The sequence below is a fragment of the Numida meleagris genome, chromosome 1, assembly GCF_002078875.1.
Source record: "Numida meleagris isolate 19003 breed g44 Domestic line chromosome 1, NumMel1.0, whole genome shotgun sequence".
Taxonomy (NCBI): Eukaryota; Metazoa; Chordata; class Aves; order Galliformes; family Numididae; genus Numida; species Numida meleagris.
Window position 1 is genome coordinate 51,119,063 of NC_034409.1, and position 27,191 is coordinate 51,146,253.

Here is a 27,191-nt window from a genome sequence, read left to right on the forward strand (position 1 = left end):
AGTGATGGTCCAGGTCTTGCCCTAGGGCAGGACTATTCCGTATTGCTTGCATTCTCCCATGCCTCTGAGGTACGGTACCAGAGTATTTATTCTATATATATATATATATATATTTATGTATATATATATATTTATAAATTTTTGTTTGCCTGGTTCTTTTTCACCAAAGTCCTTTGGAATCGCTGCTGGGGAGCAGCTACCAAAATGTGCTCCCCGTGCCAGTTGCCAAACGCTCCGCACACCCCATGCCCCAGGGACCCTCATCTGTTCCTCTTGCTGACCCCATCACCCAGCTCCAGCTTGGATGGGGAGCCGCATTCCCCTGTCCCCAGTCTGCTGGGGCTGTCGGGCTCCGCTCCTTGCATGGGCGGAGGGGTGTCCTTGCAGAAGTCCGTCACCCAGGAGGGCATGGAGAGGAAGCCCTTGGGGTCAACAGTGTAGAAGGGCTTGGTGTGGTGGGCAGCGGGGCGGCGGGGTGAAGGGCTGGCGTGGAGGCTGCTGGTGCTGCTGCACTTCTTCCCCAGTGTCAGCCCTGGTGGCGGGGGTGAGAAAAGGGAGGTCAGCGAGAGGCTGCTGAGGGTCTCCGAGGGCTCACTGTTGTTACCTCCCCCCCGCAGACTGCTTCCTGCCCCCTCCTCATCCGAGGGGTCCATGGAGTCATGGTGGGTGCAGCCGGGACTGGTGCTCCCACCACTGCTGTGGCTGCGCTGGTGCCGACGGATGCTACGCAGGGTGAAGAGCCCCCGGCCCCGTAGGCTGCGGCGGCGGGAGGTGGGGGACAGGGGGGCCGCCAGGGGTCTTTGGTCGCCGGCGGCTGGCATGGGGCACAGGGCCACCGGGAGGTCCAGGGCGCACTGGGGAGAATCACTGAGGTTGAGGCTGTCCTCCAGTGTGGTCTGCAGGCTGCCCGCCGAGCTGCTGCTCCTGCTGTCCAGCGACGTGTCGCTCTCAGGAGCCTGGGGTGAAAACACACCATGTTCAGATGGGAAGAGTAGCAAGATTTTTTTTTTTTTTTTTTTTTTGAAGTGATTTGGGATTTTAAAATAAACTCCAGTTCCTCTTTCACTCTCTCCTGTTAGGAATGGCAGCTGTAATCCACCTGAAACCTGCTCCAAAGCAGCATGCCAAGGATGTTCCCTTCTGGGTGAGGAAAGTTTCTACATTTTGAGCTCTGATTTCATAGAATCACAGAATCATGGAATATTCTGAGTTGGAAAGGACTGACAAGGATCACCAAGTACAACTCCTGGCTCCATACAGGACCACCCAAAAATCAGAATCTATGGCTAAGAGCATTTTCCAGATGCCTCTTGACTCTTGCAAACTCGGTGCCATGACCACTTGTTACAAATCCACCACCCATTCCATGTCCATCACCCTCTCATTCTGCTCCAGGATGAACCTTCCCCTCTCATGTGAAATGCTCCACCAGAGGGAAGGGATGCTGGGTCTGTGAGCTTTGCTGTCAGTCCAGAAGGCAGTGGGACCAAGGTCCCCTGTAGGTCCCCCCTCTTGGTGTTCCTGTGAACCTGCCACATAGGCTGCAGGCACATCAAAGCCATCAGCTGGCCAGAAAGCAGGCGGGTTTCTGTAGAGACCTCAAGAAGCTTCCTCTCATTAAAAAATCAGCAATATTTTGGGAGAGAAAAGAGATTCTTAGAATCATAGAATCATAGAATTCGCCAGGTTGGAAAAGACCTACAAGATCATCATCCAGTCCAAACATGCACCTACCACCAATAACCCCACTAAACCATGTCTCTCAACGCTATATCTAAATGTTTCTTGAACACCTCCAGGGACGGTGACTCAACCACCTCCCTGGGCAGCCCATTCCAGCGCCTGACCACTCATTCAGAAAAGTAGTGTTTCCTAATGTCCAGCCTAAATCTCCCCTGGCACAACTTGAAGCCATTCCCCCTCATCCTGTCACTAGTTACAAGAGAGAAGAGGCTGACCCCCAGCTCACTACAACCTCCCTTCAGGTAGTTATAGAGAGCGATAAGGTCTCCCCTGAGCCTCCTCTTTTCCAGACTGAACAATCCCAGCTCCCTCAGCTGCTCCTCATAAGGCCTGTCCTCCAGACCCCTCACCAGCTTCGTCACCCTCCTCTGAACACGCTCCAGGGCCTCAATGTCTTTCTTGCAGTGAGGGGCCCAAAACTGGACACAGTACTTGAGGTGCGGCCTCACCAAGGCTGAGTACAGAGGGACAATGACTTCCCTACTCTTACTGGCAACACTATTTCTGATACAAGCCAGGATGCCATTGGCCTTCTTGGCCACCTGGGCACACTGCTGGCTCATGCTCAGCTGAGCATCAACCAATACCCCCAGGTCTGTTTCCTCCACACAACCTTCCAGCCACTCTGTCCCAAGCCTGTAGCGTTGCCTGGGGTTGTGGCGGCCAAAGTGCAGGACCCGGCACTTGGTCTTGTTGAACCTCATCCCATTCGTCCACCAGAACAAGTGGCAATGGCTGTATTTAGGGGAGAAAACTCCAATCTCCTTTCAGTAGGAAGGGAAAATAACCTTAATGATCTCGTCACAGTACTAACTTAACCTGCATTTCTTTTATTCTTAGGAGAGTGGTCTGCATCATGAGGTTTGCAAAGACCCACCTCTCAAGCCTATGCAAGTCCCTCTGGATGGCATTCCTTCCCTCCAGAGTACTGACTGCACCGCTCAGCTTGGTGTCATCTGATTTCCTGAACCATAGCTATTCAATATAGTCTGTCTCACATAATGAGAAGTTTACCAGTTTCTCCTTTACAATGGCTCAGCACTTTTTCTTCAGTGCCACACAATCTCTTCTTGTCTAAACTTATACGAGAAGTTTCAACACCACAACAACTCAATGGCCTCAGCTCAAGGCTAAATTTATCCCTGGTGAATTCACACACATTTATATTGTGCCAACAGTGTCTATCACATAGAACTGGATAACAAAGGATTTTATTTTATAGTTTGTCTGGAAAAGAGTGCCCAAGGGAACAGGAGTTGTTCATGCAGTGATTTCCAAGAACAATAAGAGGGATCACTGATGGACTCCAATCTCTGTCTCCTCTGCAATTCAGAGACACTTGATCTTCCTGCAGTGCTTTTATTCTTCTCTTCAGTGAGAAACAGATGCCTTTTCAGAGAGAGACAGTGTCTTTCTGAGGTGCAAGAGCTAAGTGGCCAGAGAAAAACAGAGCTCAGAGATGTGGAGTGTGGATGTGGCATAAGTGGCTGTGTAGGAGGAAGGTGGGGAGAGGCTCCTGCAGCCAAGCAGGTGTGTGATCCAGAGCCATGGCACCAGGAGAATCCGAGGTGGCTGTGCGGCTGCCATCTCCTTGGCTCACACTGTGGCTGCTGTGCATGCAGGTGTCTGCAGTGCACTCAGGGCATGGGGCCCAGGGGTGAGCTAAAACGTGAAGTAATTCTGTATTTATGTGGTGCTAGCTGCAGCTGTCAGACTGCTTTTTGATCCAAAGCAGAAGAACATGTAATTTCAGTGGGTAGAGCTATACAACCCTTCTTTGCTGTACAAACCTCTCTCCCCCCAGCCCTTCTGCACATTGTGGTTCCCTGTGCTCCTCCAAGTCAGATCAGGGTCACCCAGCTCCTAACCACAGCTGGCCTCTCCCCTTCCTCTGCCTTCCTCCCTATTCAGGCCTCTCTTCTTGGATGTGTTGTGGAAATCAAGGTTTCCAAGCAGAAGCAAGCAGAGTTCCTCACCTGGTGAAGAAGTGAACAGTTCACGCTCGGAGATCTCAGTGATGCCCATGAGCCTTGCAGAGAGATCTTAGGAAGGTTACGTGCACATGAGACCTTCTCAGGCCCTGTCTGGGTGGCAGAGATGGCTGGGTGGAAAAATTCTGCTGGTACAGGTAACAGAGGGCAAGATGTACCTGGAGAAAAGGGGCTGGGAGGGACTGAGAAAACATCAAAATAAATGGGGAAGAGAACACAAACAGAAAAAAAAGTTCAGGAATCCTCCAGTTTGATTTGGTGCCTTTGCTACTGTTACACCAAGGGTCCTGCAAGTCCAGTGTATAGAGGATATCTGATAACACGCACTCCTGCCCAAGAAGTCTCAGTTTAGAGTTCACACAATGAATCTCACTGTCTGCACAACAGCAAACGTCAGCACCAGACCCTAAAGATCTCACACAGCTCAGAGCCATAAAGCAAGAGCCCAGCTTGCCTCTCTTGCTGCTGCTCTTGCAGAGAAAAGCTGAGCCATAAGGCTTTGCTTCAGCCAGGTATCACTGCCAGAGGGCTTTCATCTCAGATCCTGCAAAGCAAGGGATGAAGGGAGATAAATAAGCTGGTGGCTTAGGAAACCTGCGCTCAGGAGTAGAACAGTGGGACTTCCATAAAGGGCAGATGTTTTATATGTTCCCCTTGGCTTTATCTAAGGAGCTTGGTCTTGTGGGATAGCAGTAATTTACCCTGTAGAGCAAACACTGTTTACCCAGGTGGCATGTCACTGAAGCCTGTGTCCCTTTGTCTCTTTGACACTGCTCTGACCACATGTAGGTGCACTACTGCAAATGGGAAGCAGCTCTTTCATGATGCTTCACATAGGCAAGTCTGAAGGGGAGTATAAGATTTAGCAGCTGAAGAAGGAAATGATCTTCACTTCACTCCTGAGGTCTGGTGAACTGAAAGTGAATTCTTAGTGTAACCCTGCCTCACATTACCTCCATTCCTGGCAGGAGAAAGGCAGATAAGCTGAACCAATCCACACAAACCTAAGGAATGATGAGAGCTGTCCTCACCTTTGGCACCTTCATGCTTTAGCCAAGACTGGACTGAGTTGAAAGGAGTTTTCTCTATTTCACACAGGTAACTGTCTGGGTTTGTGGAGCCGTCTGTGCTGGATATTGGAAGCAAGCATTCCCCCAGATCTCCTACCTCAGTGGAGTCGGGGCTATCCTGGCCATCCTGGAAAAAAAAAAATAAGTGAAGACAAAGCCTGGTGAAATTTAAGGCAAACCACAGAGCAGACTTGTCAGAGAAGGACTGTCTCTGAAGGTGCCTATGAATTAGTGAAAACATGCTCAGATTTTCCACTCAAATCCCTTAAATTTAGGTTCATTCACAGGCAGTTACTAATAGTAACTGAGAGAACTTTCAAAAACATACATCAAAAACATACATCATACATTTTTGCTCTTCTATGGAGAAGCTCTTGAAAAGGGACCAACATTTATATTCCTCAGCAGGGACATACAGATGAACCAAACATTTCAGAAAAGCAGAGACAGAAATACAGTGCAACATGCCCATGACCACCCGAGGCTAACCTTGGTCTCCTTAGGACTCAGCTGAGAAGTGCTGCGATTATCTGACTCATCTCCTAGAAGGATGGAAGAGGACTTGTCTGAATTGAGGGATAATGCTTCCATTTCAGCCAGCTGGACCTGCAGGAAGGGAAAAGAACTGTCACTGGACATGTCTAGAGCCCACATTTCAAACAATCACACTGTTTATGATGGATAAGTAAAAGCCTGTAGGCCCGAGATGACTTTTACGTTATATTCCTTGGATACATCAGGTACTGCCTAACCCAGATCTGGGCTGGACAGGAGAATCCACTTTCTAAGGAAGCTTGAACATAGAATCTGCAAGCAGGCCAGCACCAGTCCATGCTCCCCTAATGCCAGTACTGTGGAAAGGAGTCCCGAATCTGTCCCAGGGCTCCCTCACGTTGGTGAAAAGGCAGTCTGCTCTATTGAGGGATGAGGAATAGACCCGCCTCTGAAGGTGCCAAGGACAGCCCTGCTTCAACACGAAGATATTTTCATTCCAGGGATAGTCATGCCTTTTGCAGTCCATGCCAATATCATGCTGTTCGTATTCTCTTACCGTCATCACTGAAATCCCACCTCCCTCCAGCTTCCTTGCATCTTCTCTGTCGTCTCTAACTTACTCAATACTTCAGCTAACACCACCCTCCCTCCCATTCTCCATCCTTAAACTCACCCCTCCAGCCCACCCCGTACTACTGCCCTCTTGATTACTGAAACCTAGTCTGACTACTGCATCTTTCTTATCCATGAAACTCAGCTTTGCTCCAGTCCTGTGCCTGAGCTTGCTCTGTAATTTGGCCCATCTCATACCACACACACCCCTCTCCCATCTTTCCTCCAAGCTTTCAATTTCCTTCTGCCAGACCTCATCTTGTCCTACAGTTCTCCTTTTTCCAGTAGCCTAAGCAGCTGCTCTATTCTTCTTGTGCTCAACTTATTTGGCTAGATGATTTTAGTGGTCTTTTCCAACCTTAATGATTCTCTGACTTTCTGTAGCTGGTCTCTAGAGTCCCATCAGTTCCCACCACCAGCACCTGACTCAACAGCTATATTCTAGGTTGTCTCAGTCAGGAGAGCTTTCTTCCTTGGCAGTAATTTTGTCCTTCCCTGTGTTTTTGTTTGCAAGAAGTGCGTACTGCTTCTATGCTGGAAGAGCAGGTGGAATTTTTGTAGACATGACTCCTTTGAACTGGGAGTTTAATGGCTTGTGCTAATGCCAGAGACTGGAAGAGTCTCCATCCTTGGATAAGGCACATGGAATAAACAGAAGGGAAAAACAGAGCTGGATTTAAGTAAAGGACATTTGGGATATTATTCTGACGCATGAACATGGTGTCACTCAACCATGTAGAGAGCTCAAAGTAACCAACTGCTGCTTGAGGTGCATACATACACCAGAGAACTCACAAGGATTTTATGCCAAACACACTACACAGCCACCAGTCAGCAACTAACTGTGTACAGAAACACCATCTTCATCCAGTCCCATTTAATGTGCATACTCATCCATTTCTTGCATAAGTGCTTGTTTCACCAGAACAGCTGCTGCTTGTAGAAATGCAAGTGTGAAATGTGACAACATCTGTGACTACCTTCTCCATCTATAAAAAAAAGGGTTTCAACAAAAGCCAGATTTGGCTGTTCTTCACTGAACCGCCTGCTCACAATTACTGGCCAGCTTGGGATCTACACAAAAAGCACAATCAACAAAGTCATGAGTAGATCAACTGTTTGTGTGAGAACGCTGTTCACCACTGCTCACTGGCTAAATATGCCATCAGCCACCGATATGCACGCCTAACTGTCAACCAGCCCAAAAGAGAAAGGATAGAAATGACAGGAGAAGAGGTTAGTCATGTTCTGTTTTGTTCTTGTAGCTTCCATTCCTGGAGAATACTGAAAAATATTCTAACTAAAGATGAAGAGACAAAAAAAAGTGAAACAAATGGCAGTGCAGGGCTAATGGGACGTCCAGTAGAAGCACAGTCTATAACAAGTGCCTGGGACACCAACTGCAGGCATGGAACTATGCACACATATCCCTTAGAAAATAACTAATTGCAGGTATAAGGTATCTTTTAAGCAGAGCCGTGATTAGGAAAATCCTTACTTGTCCAAATAATTGGTTTGAAAATAAGACGCCAGCAGTTTAACTCAGAAAGACACTGAGCTCTTCTACTCCACACAATACAAAGCTTAGCACATATTAAAAACTTGAGTGTATGTTTAAGTGTTGTATTCATCCATTCTGCTCAGTATCTTCTCGGATTAAACTACAAATGAAATGGGGAAAAAACCTTTTTTTCCTGATAATGTGATCGCTTTCACAAGGGCGAAGTTAAGGGTGATTTGGTGTGCAGCCAACGTCCTGTTTGGTTAAAACACACACATACCGAAAAAGACAACATAAAAACTGCTCTGTCTGTATAAATTGCTGTTGGTTGTTTCTGAGACAGTACAGTTTCGTGTGTACAATGTATATTCTGGGAGTGTATGACTGGTACTAATGCACAATTCTGTTTAGATTGATGCACCCGAGTACTCTCTGTTTAATTAATGACTATATGTATTGCTGGTGTTAGTGCTGGGCTCAAGTCTAGCTGCGACAGTGCACAGTGATTTCCTGTTGGAATTTCCTCATTGGTTTTCACACTATGAAATACAAAGAGAAGGTCATGATCAACCCGTGACTTAAAATCCTGACCTTTAACTTTGATTCATATAATAAGAAATAAAATAACTACACTTTGCTACTGAAGTTATTCCTATGTATACAGATAATTTCTTTTCAATTCCACATTTTAGATATACTGAAATATCAATTTAGAATATTAACTTATAGCTCTACAACAGCCATTAGAAAATGTGACCTAAGAATAATTATTTGGTGATGATTATTCTGTTTAACTCTTTGCTGTGGATTGCATCTGGAGATTTTGCCATCCAGTTTCCCTGCTGGGATGGTAAGAAAGTTACTGTTATCTTAACTCCCAAGCAGGATACTGAAGACTATCTGGAAGGCTTTCAAATGCAGCAAACTAGCTGCAAATGACCTGATTTGAGGGCAATCATTCTGGAATGCCTTTAGAAGACCTGATTTTTCTGCGAAGGCTGAGCATCAACTGCTGAATATAAGGACTTACAGAAAGCATTGGAAAGTGCAATGACTTGAAAACAGTTGTTCGACAGTATTAATGCAGTATCCATGAGTGAAGTGTTACAGTACTGAGAAACTACAGCAATTTTCTCATTTTGATATTTTCAAACGGAAGCTATAGGGATAAGTAGATAGCTGAAAGGCTGAAAAAATGCAAAGCATCAGAATTAGGGGTCTGAAGCCAAATGAAATATTGTCATCTTCAAATGTGGTTGTCTACAAGTAAGAGCTCTCTTCTCAACATTCCTGGTTTCCTCACAAGCAATAGCAACATTTCAAGTTAGTTATGGAGAAGGAGACGGTGTAGACTGCCATTGATGAAGTGATGTACTGACAGATGAGAAAAGCTACTGACATAAGACTAATCATGACCATAGTACTTAAATATAACAACTTGATTTCAGAAAAAAAACCAATTATGATTATATTTCTCACCTAACATCTCTCAGGGCACTTTGCTCCAAAGTTTTATAACATGAAAAGACAAATTGCTTATGAGGTGGTTTTCCAAAGTGTCCATGGTCCTGCTCTTAGCAGCAACTCATTTGTCGGCTAACAGGTTCTACATCAGAAAAGAGGATCTAAAACTTTCTCAGTGGGCCAATTTTTGTTTAGTTTTTTATCAAACTAATTAACCAGTTTTCATCACAAACCAATCCTGGCTCACAGACAGCAATTCTATTCAACAAAGCATGTAAGCATGTGCTTAGCTCACTCTCCTCAACAGGAAGTAAGCAAACACATGCTTCAAATGAAGACAAAACATGCTTAAATCTTCCACTGAATTGTCTTCAAGTGCTTTTATTGGGGTGTGAACCTTCCAGTTCTTTGTATGCCATGAGCTTCAACCTTTGCTCTTCTTGCAGAACTGAATACAACATTGTTTTCATCTACATCTCAGTCAGTCCCTCCTGACCTACACCTACACATGGCACATCTCAGCTTTCTACCACCTCAAACATCCCCCCATGGCTAAGGAGGGCAGGCTTATACCGGAGGCAGTCTCAGCAACGCATGATTGATGACAAACACAGGCCAAGCCCTCTGCCTACACAATCTACAGCCAGGAGCACATACTGGATGTCCTACGGGCATGTGAGTGTGGATGTGCAGGTCTTGGGGGAAGAGTCCCCTCACGCATCCTCGTACGCGGGTTACCTCTTGCTTGTCATGGTTACACTTCTCGCACATGGCCGGCGAGGAGTAATGATGGAAGACGGAGCCCGATAGGTTATCGATGATCATTAACTCCCCGTCGAAGGAGTCCTTAATAATTAAAGAGACACTGTCCAGCCATAAGTTCTCCTAGGGGACAAGAAGGGGGGGAGGATGGGAGAAATCATTTTAAGAATGCCGAGCTTTTGCTTCAAAGTTCCTTGTGAATTTGGGGCTGGATTCTCCACCCTGACTCATCTGGAGAAGTACCTTGTTCTGCAGGTACTTGCACAGAGTCAGAGGGGGAGCATTTGCTCCTTAGTGTGTGTAAAGGTGCCAAAATTCAATGCAAAAAAGAAGGATGGACTGTCTTCACTCACTGTCAGTGCAGCCCCTCACTGCTCATGCCTCCCTTCCAGCTCTGCTAGTGTGCTCCACTAGGTCTGCTGTTTCCCTTTCTCTCTTCTCCTGAGCTGCCCTCTCAAATTTGCTCCTAACACAGCTTCAGCTAATCTGCTCCATCCCTCCTCTGCTGATCCTCAGGATCCTACACTATGATGCCAATGAGCTTCCAGGCAGTGCTACAGGACCTGCTGCTATTACATCCTTGCCTCCTCACAATGCTACCAACACAAAAGTCTACTGCTGAAAGCAAACCTCTCACCCTGAAGTGGAAGAGTCTGCCTGCTACTGCTAAGCCTTCAATCATCTAGACCCCCTGGCTTCTCCCCACAACCACTTGCTGCAGTCTGGTTGGTAAGCTCAAAGGTGTACCCACCTGTGCTGGAGAGTAGCATCTCGTGCACAGACGTCCTTCAGGCTCTGTTCTCCCACCACCACCTCCTGTTCCTGCTCCTTTTCCCTGCCTTGATTTTGGGGAGCCTGACTTGCGGGAGCACAGCCCATGTGCAAATTCCAGCTCAATCTCAGCATCCATCTCTGCATCCTCCTGGGCTTCTTTGTTGCTGTCATCCAGATGTTTCATGAGAACAGCTACCACCACATTGATGAGGACAAACTGGGCTGTGAGCACAAAGCTGACAAAGTACAGTGGGGAGATGAACTGCAGGTTGCTGAGGCAGCTCCGGTCATCGTGGCTGCAGTCGCGTAAGGTATCCTTGAGAGGAAGTTGGGTTTGAGAGGGAATGGTGGAAGGAAGGAAGGACTAAAGTAAGAATGCAAGCTTGGCTGATCTTTCTGTCAAAAAACACCAACGCCACTGGAAAGAACAGGGCAATGGTTCTATCACTCCACAGCCTCTAGAGTCATGAAGTCCTCAAAGAATCAAGGACGTTATCTGATCATGGGATACAACTTGTGCTCTCTGCCTCAGAGCAAATAAGCCCAAAGGTCTACAGAATTAACTCCTTCAGACCATTGCATTTTGCTGCCACTGTAACCTCAGGTATGTGAACTGATGCTGTGCAGTTCTGCCTTCTCATGTCAGGCTCAAAAGTACTGTATATTTGCAAAGAACTTTCCTTCTCCTTTCTTCCTATCCTTTGAAGGAAGGAAATATTAATTTTAGATTGCCCTGATAACTCTGTATATGGATTCCATGCCAAATTCATTACTTTCAGCTTCAATAATGGGCCTTATAACAGTAGGTATTCTCTCTTAGCCAGGACAGCCTTTTTATTCCTTCCAAGGACAATTTGCACTTCTCAGAGCCAGATGGCTGTAGGACCAGATGAGCCCAGGGTTTGAGTTATCATGTCAAGGAGGGAGACTGTGGCCCAAGCTAGGACCTGATCTAGCAACTCAGTTCCTGTGCTCCTCTTCCTTTTCCAACCAAAGCACTGCTGATCTGAGCAGAGGTCAGAATTTCTCACGTGCCACTAAGGCCCAATTACCTTCATGATTCCGTTCCAGTTGTCACCCGTGGACACCTGGAAGAGTGTGAGGAAGGCCATCCCAAAGTTCTCAAAGGTAGCATGACGGCTCATGCCCTCGCAGGGGTTCTCATCGTTGCATACTGTAAGAACAGGAATCACAGCTATTAATGGGGAATGCACCAACTGCTCTGAGATCAACAGCAGGAACTGGGAAGAGGGACTTGAGGCTCCTCACAACCTGAAGGCCTAAGTTAATGGCCTCAGCACCATGCTGAACAATGGGCTGTTGCCCAACAACACTTGACTGCTGTCCAGCAATGCAATAAATCACTAATGGCGGTGTAACTCAGTTGCTCTGAGCAACCCTCCCAACGTGTCACTGTGTTGCCTTTCTCTGTGATCAATATTCCAGGGCAAGAGACATGAGTAAGCTCTCCCTGACTTCTTTTTGTAACCTTAAAACAGTACCAAGGAAGGCAGTGATGAAAAACGGAAGGTTTAAGAATGAAAGAAATACTAGAAACTGCTATTATTCTTTTAAACTGTTAGAACAATCAAATTTTAGAGAGAAATTCTGCTTATATCAAGTTCACAAAAAGGAGAATAAAGGACAATGAATAATTCAGTCCCTTCGTTGAATAGGTACTGAGTTTAAGAAAACTCCCAGCAGATCTGTAGCTCACTCCAGAGCACAGGCTGCTTGAGACTTACCCAGTTTTCCAAAGAGCTCCACTCCTAGAGCAGCATAGATGAAAAAGAGGAGCATGAAAAGCAGTCCAAGGTTCCCCACCTGAAAGCAAACAGCATGGTCAGTCTATCCCAAGGCCTGCCTCATCTGAGCAGGCAAGCATGAATTGCACCCACACCAGTTTCCGTCTTCAAAACCCAGAAGAAAAGAGCAACAAATTCCCAGGGTACAAATGCAATCAAACAATTGCTCAGCACCTGGGAAATCACTGGTGATGACACCATCCATGGAACAACAGCCACCAGCAGATTCTAAGGATGCTGTTCCTAGCTGCCTAAAAACTCTAGCCAGTATTGACTAAAGCGTACAATTGCTGGGTCAGGTGAATGCACGCAAATTGCAGCTGGAGCATAAAGAAATGAACCTGTTTTGGCTGAGTGAGAGCCAAACTATGGATTACAGCACACAGACATCTGCTGCAGTGCTACACGCCCCACCAAGCTGCCTAAATTCCCCAAAGTTATGCTTGGAGCAGGGCTCCAGAGAGATGGGGACACAGATACAACCCTCCACATGTGCAGAGCTTCAGGAGGGAGATGGGAAAGAAGATGGATAAAGAGCCTCTTTTAAATTGTGTGGAGAGGAGAAAAGGAGAAAAGACTACAAAAGAGTGAAGAGAGGAAGCAGAGCTTCTGCATCCTGTGGAAAATGGGCCAAAGCCTTATTTCTGGGCTTTCAGCATTTTATGTTTTAGAAACTCTACAATGGGAGGATTGCTGCCCTATAGCACATAAAAGCAGCACCAGCAATGTGTGCACTGCCTCCATGTCCTCACTCTCCAAAATCACTGCTCTGCCTCTGAATCTCCTGCATCCCAGCATGTGGGGTGTATGGATTATATGTGGGGAGCAGAAGGGGTTTCAAAAGTGGCCGGCTGAAAATGCTAGTAACAATTAGCACACCACTGGTGGGGCAAAGGGAGGTGGGGAATTAAGGACCTGGTATTCAGTGTTTTTCAAAACCTGAGTAGTACCTGATACGAATGCCTGTGAGTGCATGTGGTTGCTGGGCCTTTATTAGGATCATCTACTTCAGGAATCTAATTTAGTCATTGCAACTGCTGTGACATCCAAATTCAGGAGAGAAATGAATGATTCAGCACGCCCACTCCTCCGGGCTGCCAGATTCTGGCTCCCTACACATGCAGTGGAAGGAATTATTTCTGATGACTAAATTGGACACCATAGTAAATGCTCCGAACACACACCTCTGTGTCTGTGTCTATAGGGCATTAAAAGAAAGGAAGCTAATAAGATGTAGCTAAGGACTAAATTTCCAAAGAGCTTCACAATTAAAGCTCTATTCAGTATTAAGAATTGTTGCAGTATAACAGAGAAAGGAAGAGAATTGGAACAGGACAACTGGAGATGCCGTATATGCCATTAGCAAGCCAAAATCCCCAGTGTGAGTCTGTGCTTCAGGAACATAAAGAGAAAGGCTGAGATGAGGGAAAAGCACGAGTGAAAGGACAGCTTATTTTAAACCGCTTCTCTTGGCAAAGCCAATAAATCTTGGAGAATAATATTACAGATAATTCAATTGTCCCCTGAAGACTCAGTGTGTAAAATATGGAGACAAACTGCAATTTTTAACAGTGAAAGTGGGGGATTTTAGCCCTGCTTTGAGTGCAGATTTTGACACAGGTTTAACTACGGAGTGATTTTTGATCTATCAGTTATACAACTTTATTGAGTGAAATCAAGCCATTATAGAAGGAAGCAACAGCCAGTCAATAGGAACTGGACTGGTCAAAGGTTTTGATGCTGGATAGCACTATTTGCTATTACCTTCCTGGCCTAGAGGCTAGACCTTCAGATATATGCTTGTGAAGGATGTTGTGGCAGATATTAATGGCCTCCAAAAGACAGATCATCTTGGTTAACAAAGGGTCTGGAGGTGACTGTGAGGAAGAAAACGAAGAATCTGTCAAGCATGGAAGAATATGCTTGTGGTTTGTGGCTAAGTCCAGAGAGCAGGGCTTGAATTGAGGTCCCAGCTGTGCTCTTTCCCATCCTGAGCAAAACCCTTCACTGTCTGATGACTCCGCTTCTCTGCGTGACGTGGATATGAACATTTCCATGGGATATGAACAGCTCCATGTGAGTTGGAGCAGGTGACCTTTAAGGGTCCCTTCCAACTCCAGTGATTCTGTGACTCTATGATTTCCCCCATTCCTGTTTATTTAGTGTATTTTAGGGGTAGAAGTTGAGTCCCACCATTTAACTGCAAATATACCACAGAGTCCTCTTACTGAGGGCTGAACACACTTCAGCCAGCTCGTACTATCTGTGTGCGTTTATCTGGGCTGCAGAGCAAACACACCACAGCTGCAGATGTTAGATATTGAGAAAAATTTTCTTCCCTGAAAGAGTGGTGATGGACTGGAACGGGCTGCCCAGGGAGGTGGTGGAGTCACTGTCCCTGGAGGTGTTCAAGAAAAGGGGAGATGTCGCATGAGTGACGTGGCCTAGCGTGGTCACAGGCATGAGTTGACAGTTGGACTAGATGATCGTAGTGGTCCCTTCCAACCCAAACCATTCTATGATTCTATGATTCTTTCCAGCCTTAGTGGTTCTATGCTTCTTTGTTGGATCTGGAGACTCGCTCCATTCCAGATCCTTGCCTGAGCCAATCAGTAGTTGTGGCTCCTAGAATGGAGAAAAGCAATGTGCAGAGGGGCTGCACTGAGCCAGTCTGGTGCAGCAGAGCCAGAACTAATAAACTTCAGGAGCCCAAAGCTGCCTCCAACAAGAACACTCCCATTTTTATGTTGTTCAATGTATCTCAGTCCCAAACTACCCTGGATGACAAAGGATATGGTTATGTAACTTGTATGTGAGGTATATCATCAACATTATACAAAAATACAAATTATTGTAAAATAAAAAGATTGGGAAATCAGACAGTGCTCAGGATTCAGGAAAGATCGCAGAATTTCCCCCTGGCTTTTGTGCTATGGGTTTCCTCTAATTCAGATTGACATCACTGTCTGCCACTAACATCAGAAGTAAGCTCCTCGTGTAACTACTCATGCTGTTTTTAGATTGATTCTCAGCTCTGCGCCACTCATGGAGACTGGCACATTAGCTGATAAAGCAACTGACAAACACCCGTACATTTCGATATCATGCAAGATAGCTGCCTGCTCAGGGCCTGCCAGGGAAATATCTGATGTGCGATCAGAAGGGAAACTTGGTGCCATTATGCCTTAACAATTCCCTCTCAAGGATCCCCAAGGAAGGGGACCAGTCTCCCAGGCCACTTCTCCATCACAAAGGATCCTCTCACTAGGCTTGATGCCTATGTAAAGCACCGTGTCAGCATTTCATTCGGGAACAGCTGCCGCTCACAGCTCATGGAATCCTTCTGTCTAGCTGTCTTGTAGTAGACACTTCACTGCCGGCTGCGTGAGCCACAACAGAGCGCGTCACTGCTTCTCATACATGAGAGGCTCAGAATCGTGAAGGGATCCAGGAGGAGAAAGGAAGAAATGAAAGCAGGAAGGGGGAGGCACTGGCTAAGAAAAGGAGTGACAGGAATGCACATGAGAGAGAGGAGGGAATAGGGAGAACATGCAGGGAAGGGTGAGAAGGACAGAGACCTGCTTTACTCCTGAAATGGCTGCCAGTCACTCTCCCTTTCTTACAGAGAAGAGAGACAGGCTGGGGACTAGCCACAAATGACAGACGCTAGCTAGACATGGTTGGAAGAATCCTGCCCTTACCCAGGATGAAGATTTATTTCATTCACCCCCTGGAGAACAGGGATGCGAGGTGAGCTGTGTCCCCATGACTTAACATTAAACCTTGGGCATTGCTTTCAGGCAGGCACCTGCGCACCACAGTAAACTTAGAATCATGGAATCACCGAGGTTGGAAAAGACCTCTAAGATCATCTAGTCCAACTGTCCACCTACCACCAGTATTGCCCACTAAAGGGCATCGCCTTCAAGACACCAAGAGAATCGAACCTTTGGGGAAAAAAAAGGGCAGAAAGAGAGTCTTGGGGGAAGCTTGTGTGTTTTACCTGTGGTAAGGCTTGGACGACTGTATCCAGCAGCGCTCGCATTCCTGTGGCCATCTTCAGCAGCTTCAGGACTGTCACAAGAAACACAAGAGAAGTGTCACTCCAACTCAGCTCAGAAGGTTCATCCTTCTGCATACCCTACTAATGGCAGTAAAACAAGACAGAAGCCTTGATTTCCTTTGCCCTTGAAAAATTGAAACGTACTACTTGTCCCCATATTCCCACTTCTTTCCACTTTACAACCCCAGTTCCTTCTCTTCCAGTCCATCTCCTTTTTCCTAAGTACTCTGTTTCTGCCACCTTTGCCTATCAGGCTTCTGCTTTACCCAGATACATTCTGGCCAAGATTCCTCTTTCTCCAAGCAATGTGAATCACAATTCCTCCTTTCCATTCTCTGCCTCCCTTCCAGGGCTGGGGACAGCAGGAGTGTGTGCCTCTATAGCCACTGCTCAATGAGTCACTGCACTGGGTCCCACCCCATGGCCACCTCCATCCCTGCCTCCTGCCCATGCCTCTCTCACCCCGGGCGATGCGCAGCACTCTCATGATCCTGATGATAGTGGGGTTAATTGGGAGAGCTGCATTGATTTCAATCTCTTCCAGTGTGATGCCCATGACAGACAGCAGCACAATGGCCAGATCTAGCTGGTTCCACCTTAAGAAGAAAAATCAAAGAGAGGTTTTCCACTCCCCTGACAAATAAAGTGAATTGTTTTCACTTTAACCTAAACATTTCCTCACATATAAATCCAAGGCCCCACTCTGAGTCAGCCTGTATGGGCTTTTGCAGACAAACAGAGATTCACTTTGCACACAGCCTGAGCAGCCAGAGGCAAACCAGCCTGATCTGAAAGCATGGAGCTGTGTTACTATGGTGCTATGCTTTGACTAATGGGCTCAGCTTTTTATGGCCTCACTACCTCGTATCAGCTTCATTATATACGTTCTGCTTCAGCATGTTCCCAGTTTGCCTCAAGGGCAGAAAAAAACTGACTGTTTCTGAGCCCACCTACTTTGCTTTCTAGCCTAACTAGCAGATGCCAACAAAGAGGCAGTTCTTAGACAAATCTTATTATTGCCCAGGCATTGCAGCTCTGCTGTGCAGAACTAGGAGATAGTTGGGACTGCTATTATATTCCAGATAGGGATTAATCCTCGAGGTCTCCTCCCAGTGCCCAGCTGTCCCACAGACATGTTTTACACAACCCTTTGCTCACCTGTCCTTGAAGAATCGACGCAGACCAAAGGCCACCAGCTTGAGAACTGCCTCCAACACAAACACAGTGGTGAACAGGTAGTTACAGTATTTAAGAGCGGTCTCCAGAGACTGCCAGCAGAAAGAAAGGGTGGAAGAATTGAGGCAAGAGTAATAGCAAGTTCATAACTTGTGGGGTCTCTCCTGAGTGCCAGGAATTCATTATGAGATGGGGAAGATGCCCCATGCCCCCTGTCTACTTGAACATGGAGGCCACCTACTGAAAGCAACCATCAGCTGGCCCCTCTACCCCATATTGTTCTGGGAATCAGTTATTGCTCCTCTCTCCTGTACTTCTCAGCATAACAGGAAGAAGAAGGCTACTGCAACGAGATTCCACTGAGGTTCCATCAGCCTTCTTTTCAGCCAATAGCCCACGTCATCTGGATGCCACCACATTAATGGCATTGGCATAGCTATGGACAAGGAGTGTGGCAGGAAGGTTGTTGCTTCAGTCATGGATAAATGCCATCTCAGATGGGGGGAAACTCCTGTGTGCCTTGGCTTGGGACAGACATGTGTCATCTCTCAGCTGTGGGCTTCTGGTTCTTCACTGTGCTGCCCCTTCACCACCACCAGGGACCAGTGTGACCAATGGGCAGCATTGGTGGCATCTCACACTGGACTGGCTCAAAGCACTTTGGCAGGATTTGTTAGCAGAACCTGACTGTGTCACAGGGGAAGGAACTGAGGAGTAAGAAAGTAGAGTGACTTGTTCTGACATGAACAAAGGTCTGACACAAGGGTGACAAAAGATAAGGGCTTAGGGTTCCTGCAGAGTAAAACTGGGCACCACCAGGAGCAAGATAAAAAGGTGGGCAAGAAACAGAGGAATTGGGCAGCATATCTGAATGATAACGGACAGATTCAGTTCCTGATCTACCTTCGACAGCATCTGCTCAGGTACTAGAAGTGTCATCTAAACTACGAGTCTCCTCAAAAGAAAACTGAAATGCCATTGGGCAAATATCATAATGAATGCTTTGTCTACATACAGAGGCAAAAAGTTGCTTTGAGTTATGCAGCATACTTTTTTTTTTTATCAGAAGCATCTAGAGCTTTGCCAACAACACTGAAAGGTACCTGGTCTTCTCCAGCCTAAGTAAAAAACTCCTTTGGCTCACAAAGCCCTTTGCTGGGAATCACCCCCTGAAGCTGACAGAGGCTCTTTTCAGTGCTTTCCCCCTTCAGCTTCTCTTACAGAAAAGAGGTGGCTGGGTGACACACAACCAGCCAATCCAGTCCTCACATCTCAGATCATATGGCAGGAAAACTAGAATGACATTTTGAAATCTGATGCAAAGCCTGAAGCTCCCAGGGCACTGCTGTTTCCACCGCACCTCTTGTTAGGGTCCAGGGAAACCTAACAATTAGACTAGGCAGACAAATGTGGGTGACCCACTTATCCCATTAATAATATAAAGCACAGAGACCTAATTACACAAAGCTTTCTAGGGGCTCCACTCTTGCTTATATAACTAATCTCTCTTCATTTCAGGCAATTACAGATACCTAAGTAGGGGCTGCCTTTCTGAGCACATACCAAACTCCTCGCATAACTCTGCCTACTACATTAACTCCTGCAACACTTCAACAGTATTTTTAGAGATACAAGTGTCCTACCTCTTCTGGTAGACAGTGAGCATTAGAGAGCTGTGGCAAAAGAGCATAATTACTCTCCATGATCTCACTCACCACAGGTTGGTTGTAGTGCTCCAAGGACATGGTGACCACGTTGAGGCAGATGATGAAAGTGATGAAGATGTCCAGATAGTGGCTGGTGCAGACCGAATGGATAAGGAGGCGTATGGGGCAGTAGGTAGCATAGTACGGCAAACGCTGCGCCTCTTCAGTGGAAAGAGGGAGATGGGAAGAGTTAGGAGGAAATTGGAAGAAAGAGAGAGATGGGTAAGAAACACTGAGGAGGAAGCAGGCATAAAAGTGATGATAAGTGTTAAAGACAAGGGAATGAAGGCAGGAGAGAGAAAGGACAGAAAAGTATAGGTAAAAGATAGAGGGCATAGGAGAAAAATGAAACACAAAAAAGAGGAAAGTAGAAGTGGGGAGAAAAATAAATAGAATAAAGAAAATGAATGCTTAAAATCTGTCAGTCTATGTTTGTGGGAATGGTGCTAAATCAGCATTTCATGCCTCAACAAATTAAGATCATAAATGATAAAAGGGAGCAGATGGTTCCAGGAGAGGCCCCAGGGTGTCACAAGAGAGAGGTAAAACTGGAGCAGAGGAAGGGAAAGCATGCCCATGGGCTGTGAATGGAAGAAAGCCATCAGTCTGGGGTAGTAGGGAAGATACCTAGGGGCAAGTATGCTTTTGCAAATTTTGTTTAAAAGTAATACAGGAGAGGACAGATACACCAGGAAGAAGGCTTACTTCACCCTAGAGGGCCTGGGACCCCAAGAAGTGACACTGCAACACTAATAGAAAGAGCCAGAAACAAAACACAAGGGTCTTCCTCTTTTTTTTCCTCTCTCTTTTCTTGAAATTTTGGTTTAAACACAAAGGATAGCTTGTATGGGTCTTCTCCCTAACACTAGTTGAGGTTGCAGGAAGCCCAGGATGTCTACTGAACTGTGTATGTCCTGTGCTGACAGTGCATACCAGCATGTACACACGTATATTTTTGGTACACCTTATTTCCCCGGGGGCTGGATGCTAAAACCCGACGGCTTCCCCGGCACCATAGCTTCCCAACAGACCTCGTCAGCCACCCCCCTTCCCCAGACCACTGGTGTGGTGCATAGCGGAGCGGTAGCAACGCAGGGAGGAAGGCTCAGAGCACGGCCACAAGCAATGCGTTTTAGAGACCGGCCCGTCGAGAAAGAAAAAGAAGAGGAGAAGGTTTTTCTCAGAAAACCTTGGCCTACGAACCAACCAAACACTTAGGCTGTGCCTTACTCCTTCGCTTCTTCTCCAGGCGCCGCAGGCGCTTCTCCTCTCGCCGGCGGGCCTCCTCAGCCTCCTGGTGCTGTCGGCACTTGTGGAAGTTCTCCACTACCACCCCCACAAACATGTTGAGCACAAAAAAGCTGACAATGAGGAGGAAGGAGATGAAGTAGAGGAGCATCCAGGGGTTGTTGTTGGTCACTGGCTAGAAGAGAAGAGAAAGGCTATGATCAGATGGGTGCTGGTATGGAAATGATGGGGATGGGAACCATCATGATGACTGCCTGCTGGGGAGGTGGGGTGGGATTATGAAAATGAGAGGAGTGGGATGGGAAGAGCTAGAACAATGGACAGTAGTGCATCTTGTGCAGAGTTTCAGAGGTAAACAGAGCATCAAACCCAAGGTTCAGGCCTGTAGCTGTGCAGCCCATGGCAGGTGTCTATACCAGCACTATCAAGGTCATAGCCTTAGCAGTGGAGGAGTAGTGTTATAGCAGGCAGCAGCCCAACAATCTCTTTTTACGGGGTATTAAAATAATCATCTGTGGGCCAGAAGGGAGCCAGCATGTCCAGAAACGCATATGGCATTGTTGCTCTGTTGTTATAAAGACCTGCCATGTGATCCAGACTGGTTAGATGGTAAGAATTACTACAGACACTCACTATGTGGTCATAGAATCACTAAGGTTGGAAAGATCATCTAGTCTAACCATCAGCCCATGCCTGTGGCCACTCTAATCCATGTCACTCAGTGCCACATCCACATGGTTCTGGAACACCTCCATGGGACGGTGACTCCCCCACCTCCCTGGTCAGCCTTTTCCAGTGCAGCACCACTCTTTCGGAGAAGAAATTTTTCCTAATATCCAAGTTGAACCTCCCCTAGTGCAGCTTGAGGCCATTATGGTCACAGCTGTGCTTCACTGCATGGACTTGGCACAGCCTGGACACCTTGCAAGGGGATGAGCAAAGGACTGAGAAGGGCCCTGGAAGGGGAACCTGGCTAGAGGGAGCTGTCCAAAGCAGGATGTTAGAGTATGCTCACACCTTACTAGCCCCAGGAAAGTAAAAGAGATCTTTTTGCAAGGATGTATTCATACCTGCTGATCAACAGCTACAGCATCTAGTCCATTATACATAATATTGACCCAGCCATCCTTGGAAGCCAGAACAAAGAGAGACATCAGGGCCTGCAATACAAAAAGCAAAGCAGATGTGGAGCAGGTGCATCTGGCAGACTGGGAAAAATAAGTGGGTTTTTATGCTCTAACACACACAGCGTTGAAATTCTATTTCTGCCTGTGTCTCTGCACACATCAAAACCTGCTCCTTTCAGCGTGGGGGGGTAGGGGGGTGGGACAGGAAGCCAGATCCACCAGAGGGGAGAGGTCATGAAGAACATCTGCTTCACAGCTTGAGGAAAAATAGAAAATCAAGCTTTCTGCTGCCACCCTTTTCTTTCCCTACTACCTGTACACATCATCCTGTTACTAAACCACTAGCAACAGTCTCTACATGGATACACATACCAAATAACTGCTCTTCCTAGCCTTAGGATCAGGCTTTTCAGGCACTGGGAGAGGTACATATAGGAGGAAAGCTGAGTTCCCATCAGGGATGTGGGCTGCAGGCACACTCACCTGTCCCAGGTTGTCAAAGTTGTACTTGTGGTGCACCCACTTGTAGTTGGCAGCCACGCAGTCAGACCGGTTGGTGATGTTCCTGATGTCGACCCCTAGGCAGTGGTAGAACTTGCCCTTGAAGAGCTGTGGAAGGGGAGCAACTCCATCAGCCCCTTTCCCTCCAGGGCCCACCATGCTCCCTGGCACGTGCGGAAGCTCCCAAGGAAGTAGGTGGGCTGCAGGGTTCCCTCCAGGATAGGTATGGGGGAACACCAGTGCATTATACAGCACTGGTTCATGCATTGGTAAGGAGACAGGGCCAATCCTTTGAACTCACATCTGGCTTTTCATCCTCCTATATTGCTCCAGGCCAGAAGTGATTGTAAGTCCTCACTATCTGACAGCTGTTAGGGCAGTATTTTGGGGCCCAATTAAAGCCATTAGCCCAATAATCTTCTATTCAGCCACTAAGAGCAATCACCCCTCCCTGTCTCCCAGTTACCAAGAAAGCTGATGGGAAAAAAAATCATCTGTGGGTAAAGAACCAGAAAATACATCCCCTGCTTCTCAGATACTATTTTTTTCCGCAAAGCTGCACTGCTCTCTCTCTCTGCCCAGGGCTCCCTTCCCCATATGGAAGGTACTGGATTGTGCATTTGTACAGATGCATAAGAACAGACTAAGTATAGCGCATTCCCTGAGATGGAAGTAACGCCCACGCCCTCGCTCCTCTCACCGAAAATAAAGAGAATTAAATAAAAAAATAAGAGGAGGATGTGGGTGGACTTAGGGTTGATAGCAAGGAAGAGGAACAGAGCTGGCTGGAGGCAGGGTTCATGCAAGCAGGATTGGAGCTGCTTGCCCTTGCTGTGTGGCATGGATGTGCCCAGTGAGCTAGCCCTGGGCTCTCCCTGTAACACTGACCCAAACCCTGACCCGATCGTGCCATGCACACACAAGCATTAACTCCTGTCTTGCACATTCAGCAATGTTTGCACTCGTTGAAGAGCTGGATGCACTTGCCAAAGGCCGTGGGAACTATTCAGAGGGAGACAGCTCAGGGGGTTGAGCAGCTGCAGAAGTCTCCCAGCTTGCCTGCTCCTCCTACTTTGCTCAGTTCCCTGTGCCTGTTGTAGCTGGGGGTACAGGTGCCCCTGGTAGGTGTGGGGTTGCCAGGGCAATAGGAACCCTACCTGCACACCCAGGATGCCAAAGATGATGAAGAAAGCGCAGCAGATGAGGACAATGTTTCCTATGGGCTTGAGGGAAGAAATGAGTGTCTCCACCACCAGCTTGAGGCCAGGGGCTCGGCTGATGACTCTGGAAGGGAAGGAAAGGGAGGGCTGACAGAGAGACAGGGCTGGGGTGTTTGGCCACAGATAAACATTTTCAGCAGCAGAGGGCCCCTGCTCTCCCTGTGCAGTGGGCTGTCATGGGGAAACACTCCTACCAGGGCCCCAATTTCTCTTTTATCCCATGGGTTGGATATCTGAAGAAATATCTCCATGGACGGAGCCATATGACTAAGGGAGACCTCCCTCTGGTTTGTGGCTTGTCAAAGACCACCTTTTGACCATTACAGTGGGGTTTGACTCCAGGACCCTTCCTGGGGGGACCAGTAAGAAGGAGGAGCAGGATAGGATGTGGTGGGACTCTGACCGGAGTGGCCGTAAGGTGCGCAGCAGCCGGAGGACCCGCAGCACCCCTAGGATTTTGGCACCACCAGCAGAAGCCACTGAGACCACAATGTCGATGAGAGACACAAAGACCAAGAAGCCATCCAGGACGTTCCAGCTGCTGCGGAGATAAGCCTGATCCCCAAAATACAGGCCTAGAGAGACCACCTGCAAGAGAAGGAAGAGGATGGGGTCTAAACGACTCCTCCATGTTGCTTGTAAGAGGACAGCCACAGAGAGGGGAAGGATGGAGAACGGTTATCATCTCCATGTGATGCTTTCTAATGGAGCAGAGAGGACTCATTCTGAATCCCATACTTGGTCTCATCACCTTTTCCTTTTGAACTGAAGGTTATGAAGGAAAGTGTCTTTGTCCAAAGTGGTGGCACGTAACACTACAAGAATGCTACTCTGCAGTAGCATTTCACCATGATTGCCATAGTGTCTTCTCACCTCTTCTCTGCATTCCTGAGCAACAGAACACTGTAGGGGATGTTCCATATCACATACCTCCCAGTCCAGAGATCATTTTCATTTTGAGAGACAGAGCCAGGCACTAAAACCCATACTCTGGCTCCTAAAACATTCTAAAAATCATGGCAGTAGTTTAGGAAGAAATTTTAGAGGGTTTTGCCTCAGGCATCCAGTTTTGAGATTTGCTTTCCTCAGCATTTAGACTCTTTCCTCAACACAAGAGGATTAACCAGATTTCTCTATTGTTGCAATGACACCTATTGAATAATTATCTCAGCTAATGGCAATTCATTAAAATCATTGTAATTTCTCCCTCTCTTGCTCCAGGAGGATGGGAATGGACTTTTGACACTATTACAAAATCCATAGCTGGAGACTAGCTATTTCTCCCAGACACCAAGACCTCTTTGTTTTTAAAGCCCAGTATAAGCATCCCCTCCATGCACAACCAGAGGGTTCTTGACTTCCCTTTACCAAGGTGGGGGAAGGACTGGGACACTGAAAAAATGGAGAGATTTTGGAAGGGTGCCAAGCAAACATGAACCATGGTATTCCTGACACCAGGGAAAGGCTCTGAGCCATTCATTTCCATTAACTTACCTTCAGTGTCATCTCAGCTACAAAAATTGCTGTGAAAATGTAGTTGGACACAGTAAGAAAGATTCTCTCCTAGGGAAAAAAAAAAAAAAAGAGAGAGAGAGAGAAAGAGAGAGAGAGAGATAGAATGGCCTTAAATGCATCTTGCCTTCTTGTTACTCCATCAGGCCCCTGTGGTGAACTTGATATCTTTTTCTTTCCTGTGAAGAGTCTGAAGATTGGAGGAATAAGAGAGGCACTCCTGGCAAAGGTCAGCACTGACAGCTTTTGGCTCACAAGCCTCAGCTCTGCCCCATGCCACATCTGGGACAGGATCCCATACCGCTCTTCAAAAGCACAGTGGATGGGATTTGCAATGCATTCTACAAATCTGGTTCCGTGGTGCTCGCTGCCCCACTCTGCCAGTGCTGCTCAGTCCTGATCTACTGCGCTGCCCTGGGACTCCTTCCCAAAGGGCTGCTGAGCACTGACTGACTGCTGAAGGGTGTGTAAGTGCCACAGAGTTGAGGGGTCAGCTAAGGAAGAGATGCAAAAAAAGTCACTAGTCAACTCAGTCTCATTTTTGAAATGCCAGTCTGAGCCACCTCCAAGAGAGCTCAAAAGCAGCATACATGATGACACACTGCACGTGGAAGGTGCTTCCTTTATTTCCCAGTCCCTGACCCTTTGGAAAACTATCTCTTAACCATGGGGTCCCAGAGGACTCCCTCGCCCCCCAAAAAGGGAGCAAACTAGAATTACCCTATTATAAAGAAGATTGACACATTATAAGGCCCTGCAGGGGAAGCACATATGGTGTGAACTGCTAATACATGGGCAAATGAATAGATGAATTGGAGTTGCGTTTAATGCTGAGTTTTGTCCAAAGGCCATTATGGCACCAGGAATGCCTATACACCTCTGTCAGACACCGTGTTAAAAGGTAGATGGGAAGGAATAGTGCTCACCGTGCTTCTGTGTTCAATCTGCGGTCTCTCCAGTGCAATGGTGATGCAATTCAGGAAGATGAAGGCCAACACTACGTAGTCAAAGAGCTTGTGAGCAATGATGGTTTGGCAGAGGAGGCGAAACCTGCAAGAGAGTTCCAGTAGGCACCTGTACCTCGGACAGAGGGAGGTTAGAAGCTAGGAGCACAGAAAATTAAGTGGTCTGTTTGAAAATGAGCTCTAATGCACCAAACCCTTCCATATTCACACTAGGGCAATGAAGCCACGTCTTGAAAGTTGAGGAGAGGCAGGTGACTTGGCTATGATAGAGAACACAACTCTGCCTGCTCTGAAAGACACAGTGCCCATTAGCATTGGTGTCACATGGAGCAAATCTCCTCCATGAGCAACACCTCAAGAGGTGATGGCACATTTTCTCCCAGTGGGAAGACCCTCTAGTGGGAAGAATATATATCTAAATACTTGTGGGGTTTTTTTTGTTTTTGTTGTTTAGTATGAGTGTTTGTTGTTGCTGTTGTTTTTTTCTTTTCCAGCAAGAAGATTTCTAACGTTGCCCTAAAGGGCAATATGCTGATAAGTGGCAGTGGGACTGAAAATGGAATGGAGAGGCTGTTTTGGTACCAGGGGAGAAAATATCAGTGTTATGGAGTCATTAATAATATATTACTTCTCCTTTTTCGGGTAAATGTCAGTATTCCCTGCCTCACTTTGCTATAAATATTTATGATTACACAAAAGAAAAATGGGATGCTCCAAAGGGAAGGAAAAGCACAATAGGCATTTAGGATTCTCATCCTCCCTCTCATCTGCAGAATCAAGGAAGAGAAATGTTGTTTGACTGTAGAAGGAGAGGCGATGGAGAAGAAACACATTCCCAGATACCGAGTTTAAAGTTACAATCTAATGCCCAGCTCAGGGAATGTAAATGGCACAGCAACAAAATCTGTCCCACCTTCTCAACCCTTTCACGGCAAAAACTGCACAAACCTGTTTTGTGGAGAGAAGAGATATATGGACCAGTCTTCCCGTAACTCACACCAGTCTGGCTTATAGACTTCCATCATCTTCCGGATGCGAAAACATAGGCTCTGGAGGGATGCAGCGGAGGCAAGTGTCACTGGCTGACTTCTCATTGCCTAACAGAGGCACTCTCATTTTCTCATGTGATCCCCAAGTACCGCTATCTAGTGTTCCTCCCCAGGTGCACTACCTGCCTTTCTTTAGCACCTGGGTGAGGAAATGGACTCAAAGAACAAGAAGCCACTGAAGAGGAGGTAGGCATTTCTTTGCCAGGTCCTGCTTACCTCTCACCTTCAGATTTCCTCCTCACATCATTAAAAATAAAACTGCTAGTCTCCTATCTAGAGGTAGATGTAGTCCATAATAGAGACATTGGCTCTATTACACAGGAATGATGACTCCTCAATAGCTCAGTGGAAGAGCTGGGGTTTCCCGCAGCACTGCACTGTAACCCCAGGTTCCCCACACCAAGTAC

The 27,191-nt window shown here is 46.9% G+C and overlaps 1 protein-coding gene across 1 annotated transcript in view; it reads right to left on the bottom strand.

Annotated features, from left to right (window-relative positions):
- Positions 261–27,191, bottom strand: part of CACNA1I (calcium voltage-gated channel subunit alpha1 I) — a 72,942-nt gene continuing 46,011 nt past the window's right edge. Inside the window, exons 15-34 of the mRNA XM_021394936.1 lie at positions 26,684–26,784; positions 25,697–25,820; positions 24,753–24,821; positions 23,662–23,846; positions 23,196–23,322; positions 22,021–22,146; positions 21,481–21,570; positions 20,393–20,585; positions 19,172–19,323; positions 17,439–17,548; positions 16,743–16,876; positions 16,221–16,291; positions 12,158–12,236; positions 11,465–11,586; positions 10,390–10,728; positions 9,615–9,761; positions 5,294–5,410; positions 4,766–4,931; positions 3,720–3,916; positions 261–956 (exon numbers count right to left, since the gene is read on the bottom strand). Coding sequence (XP_021250611.1) covers positions 261–956; positions 3,720–3,916; positions 4,766–4,931; positions 5,294–5,410; positions 9,615–9,761; positions 10,390–10,728; positions 11,465–11,586; positions 12,158–12,236; positions 16,221–16,291; positions 16,743–16,876; positions 17,439–17,548; positions 19,172–19,323; positions 20,393–20,585; positions 21,481–21,570; positions 22,021–22,146; positions 23,196–23,322; positions 23,662–23,846; positions 24,753–24,821; positions 25,697–25,820; positions 26,684–26,784 — 3,345 coding nt within the window. The remainder of the gene's footprint in view (positions 957–3,719; positions 3,917–4,765; positions 4,932–5,293; positions 5,411–9,614; positions 9,762–10,389; positions 10,729–11,464; positions 11,587–12,157; positions 12,237–16,220; positions 16,292–16,742; positions 16,877–17,438; positions 17,549–19,171; positions 19,324–20,392; positions 20,586–21,480; positions 21,571–22,020; positions 22,147–23,195; positions 23,323–23,661; positions 23,847–24,752; positions 24,822–25,696; positions 25,821–26,683; positions 26,785–27,191) is intronic.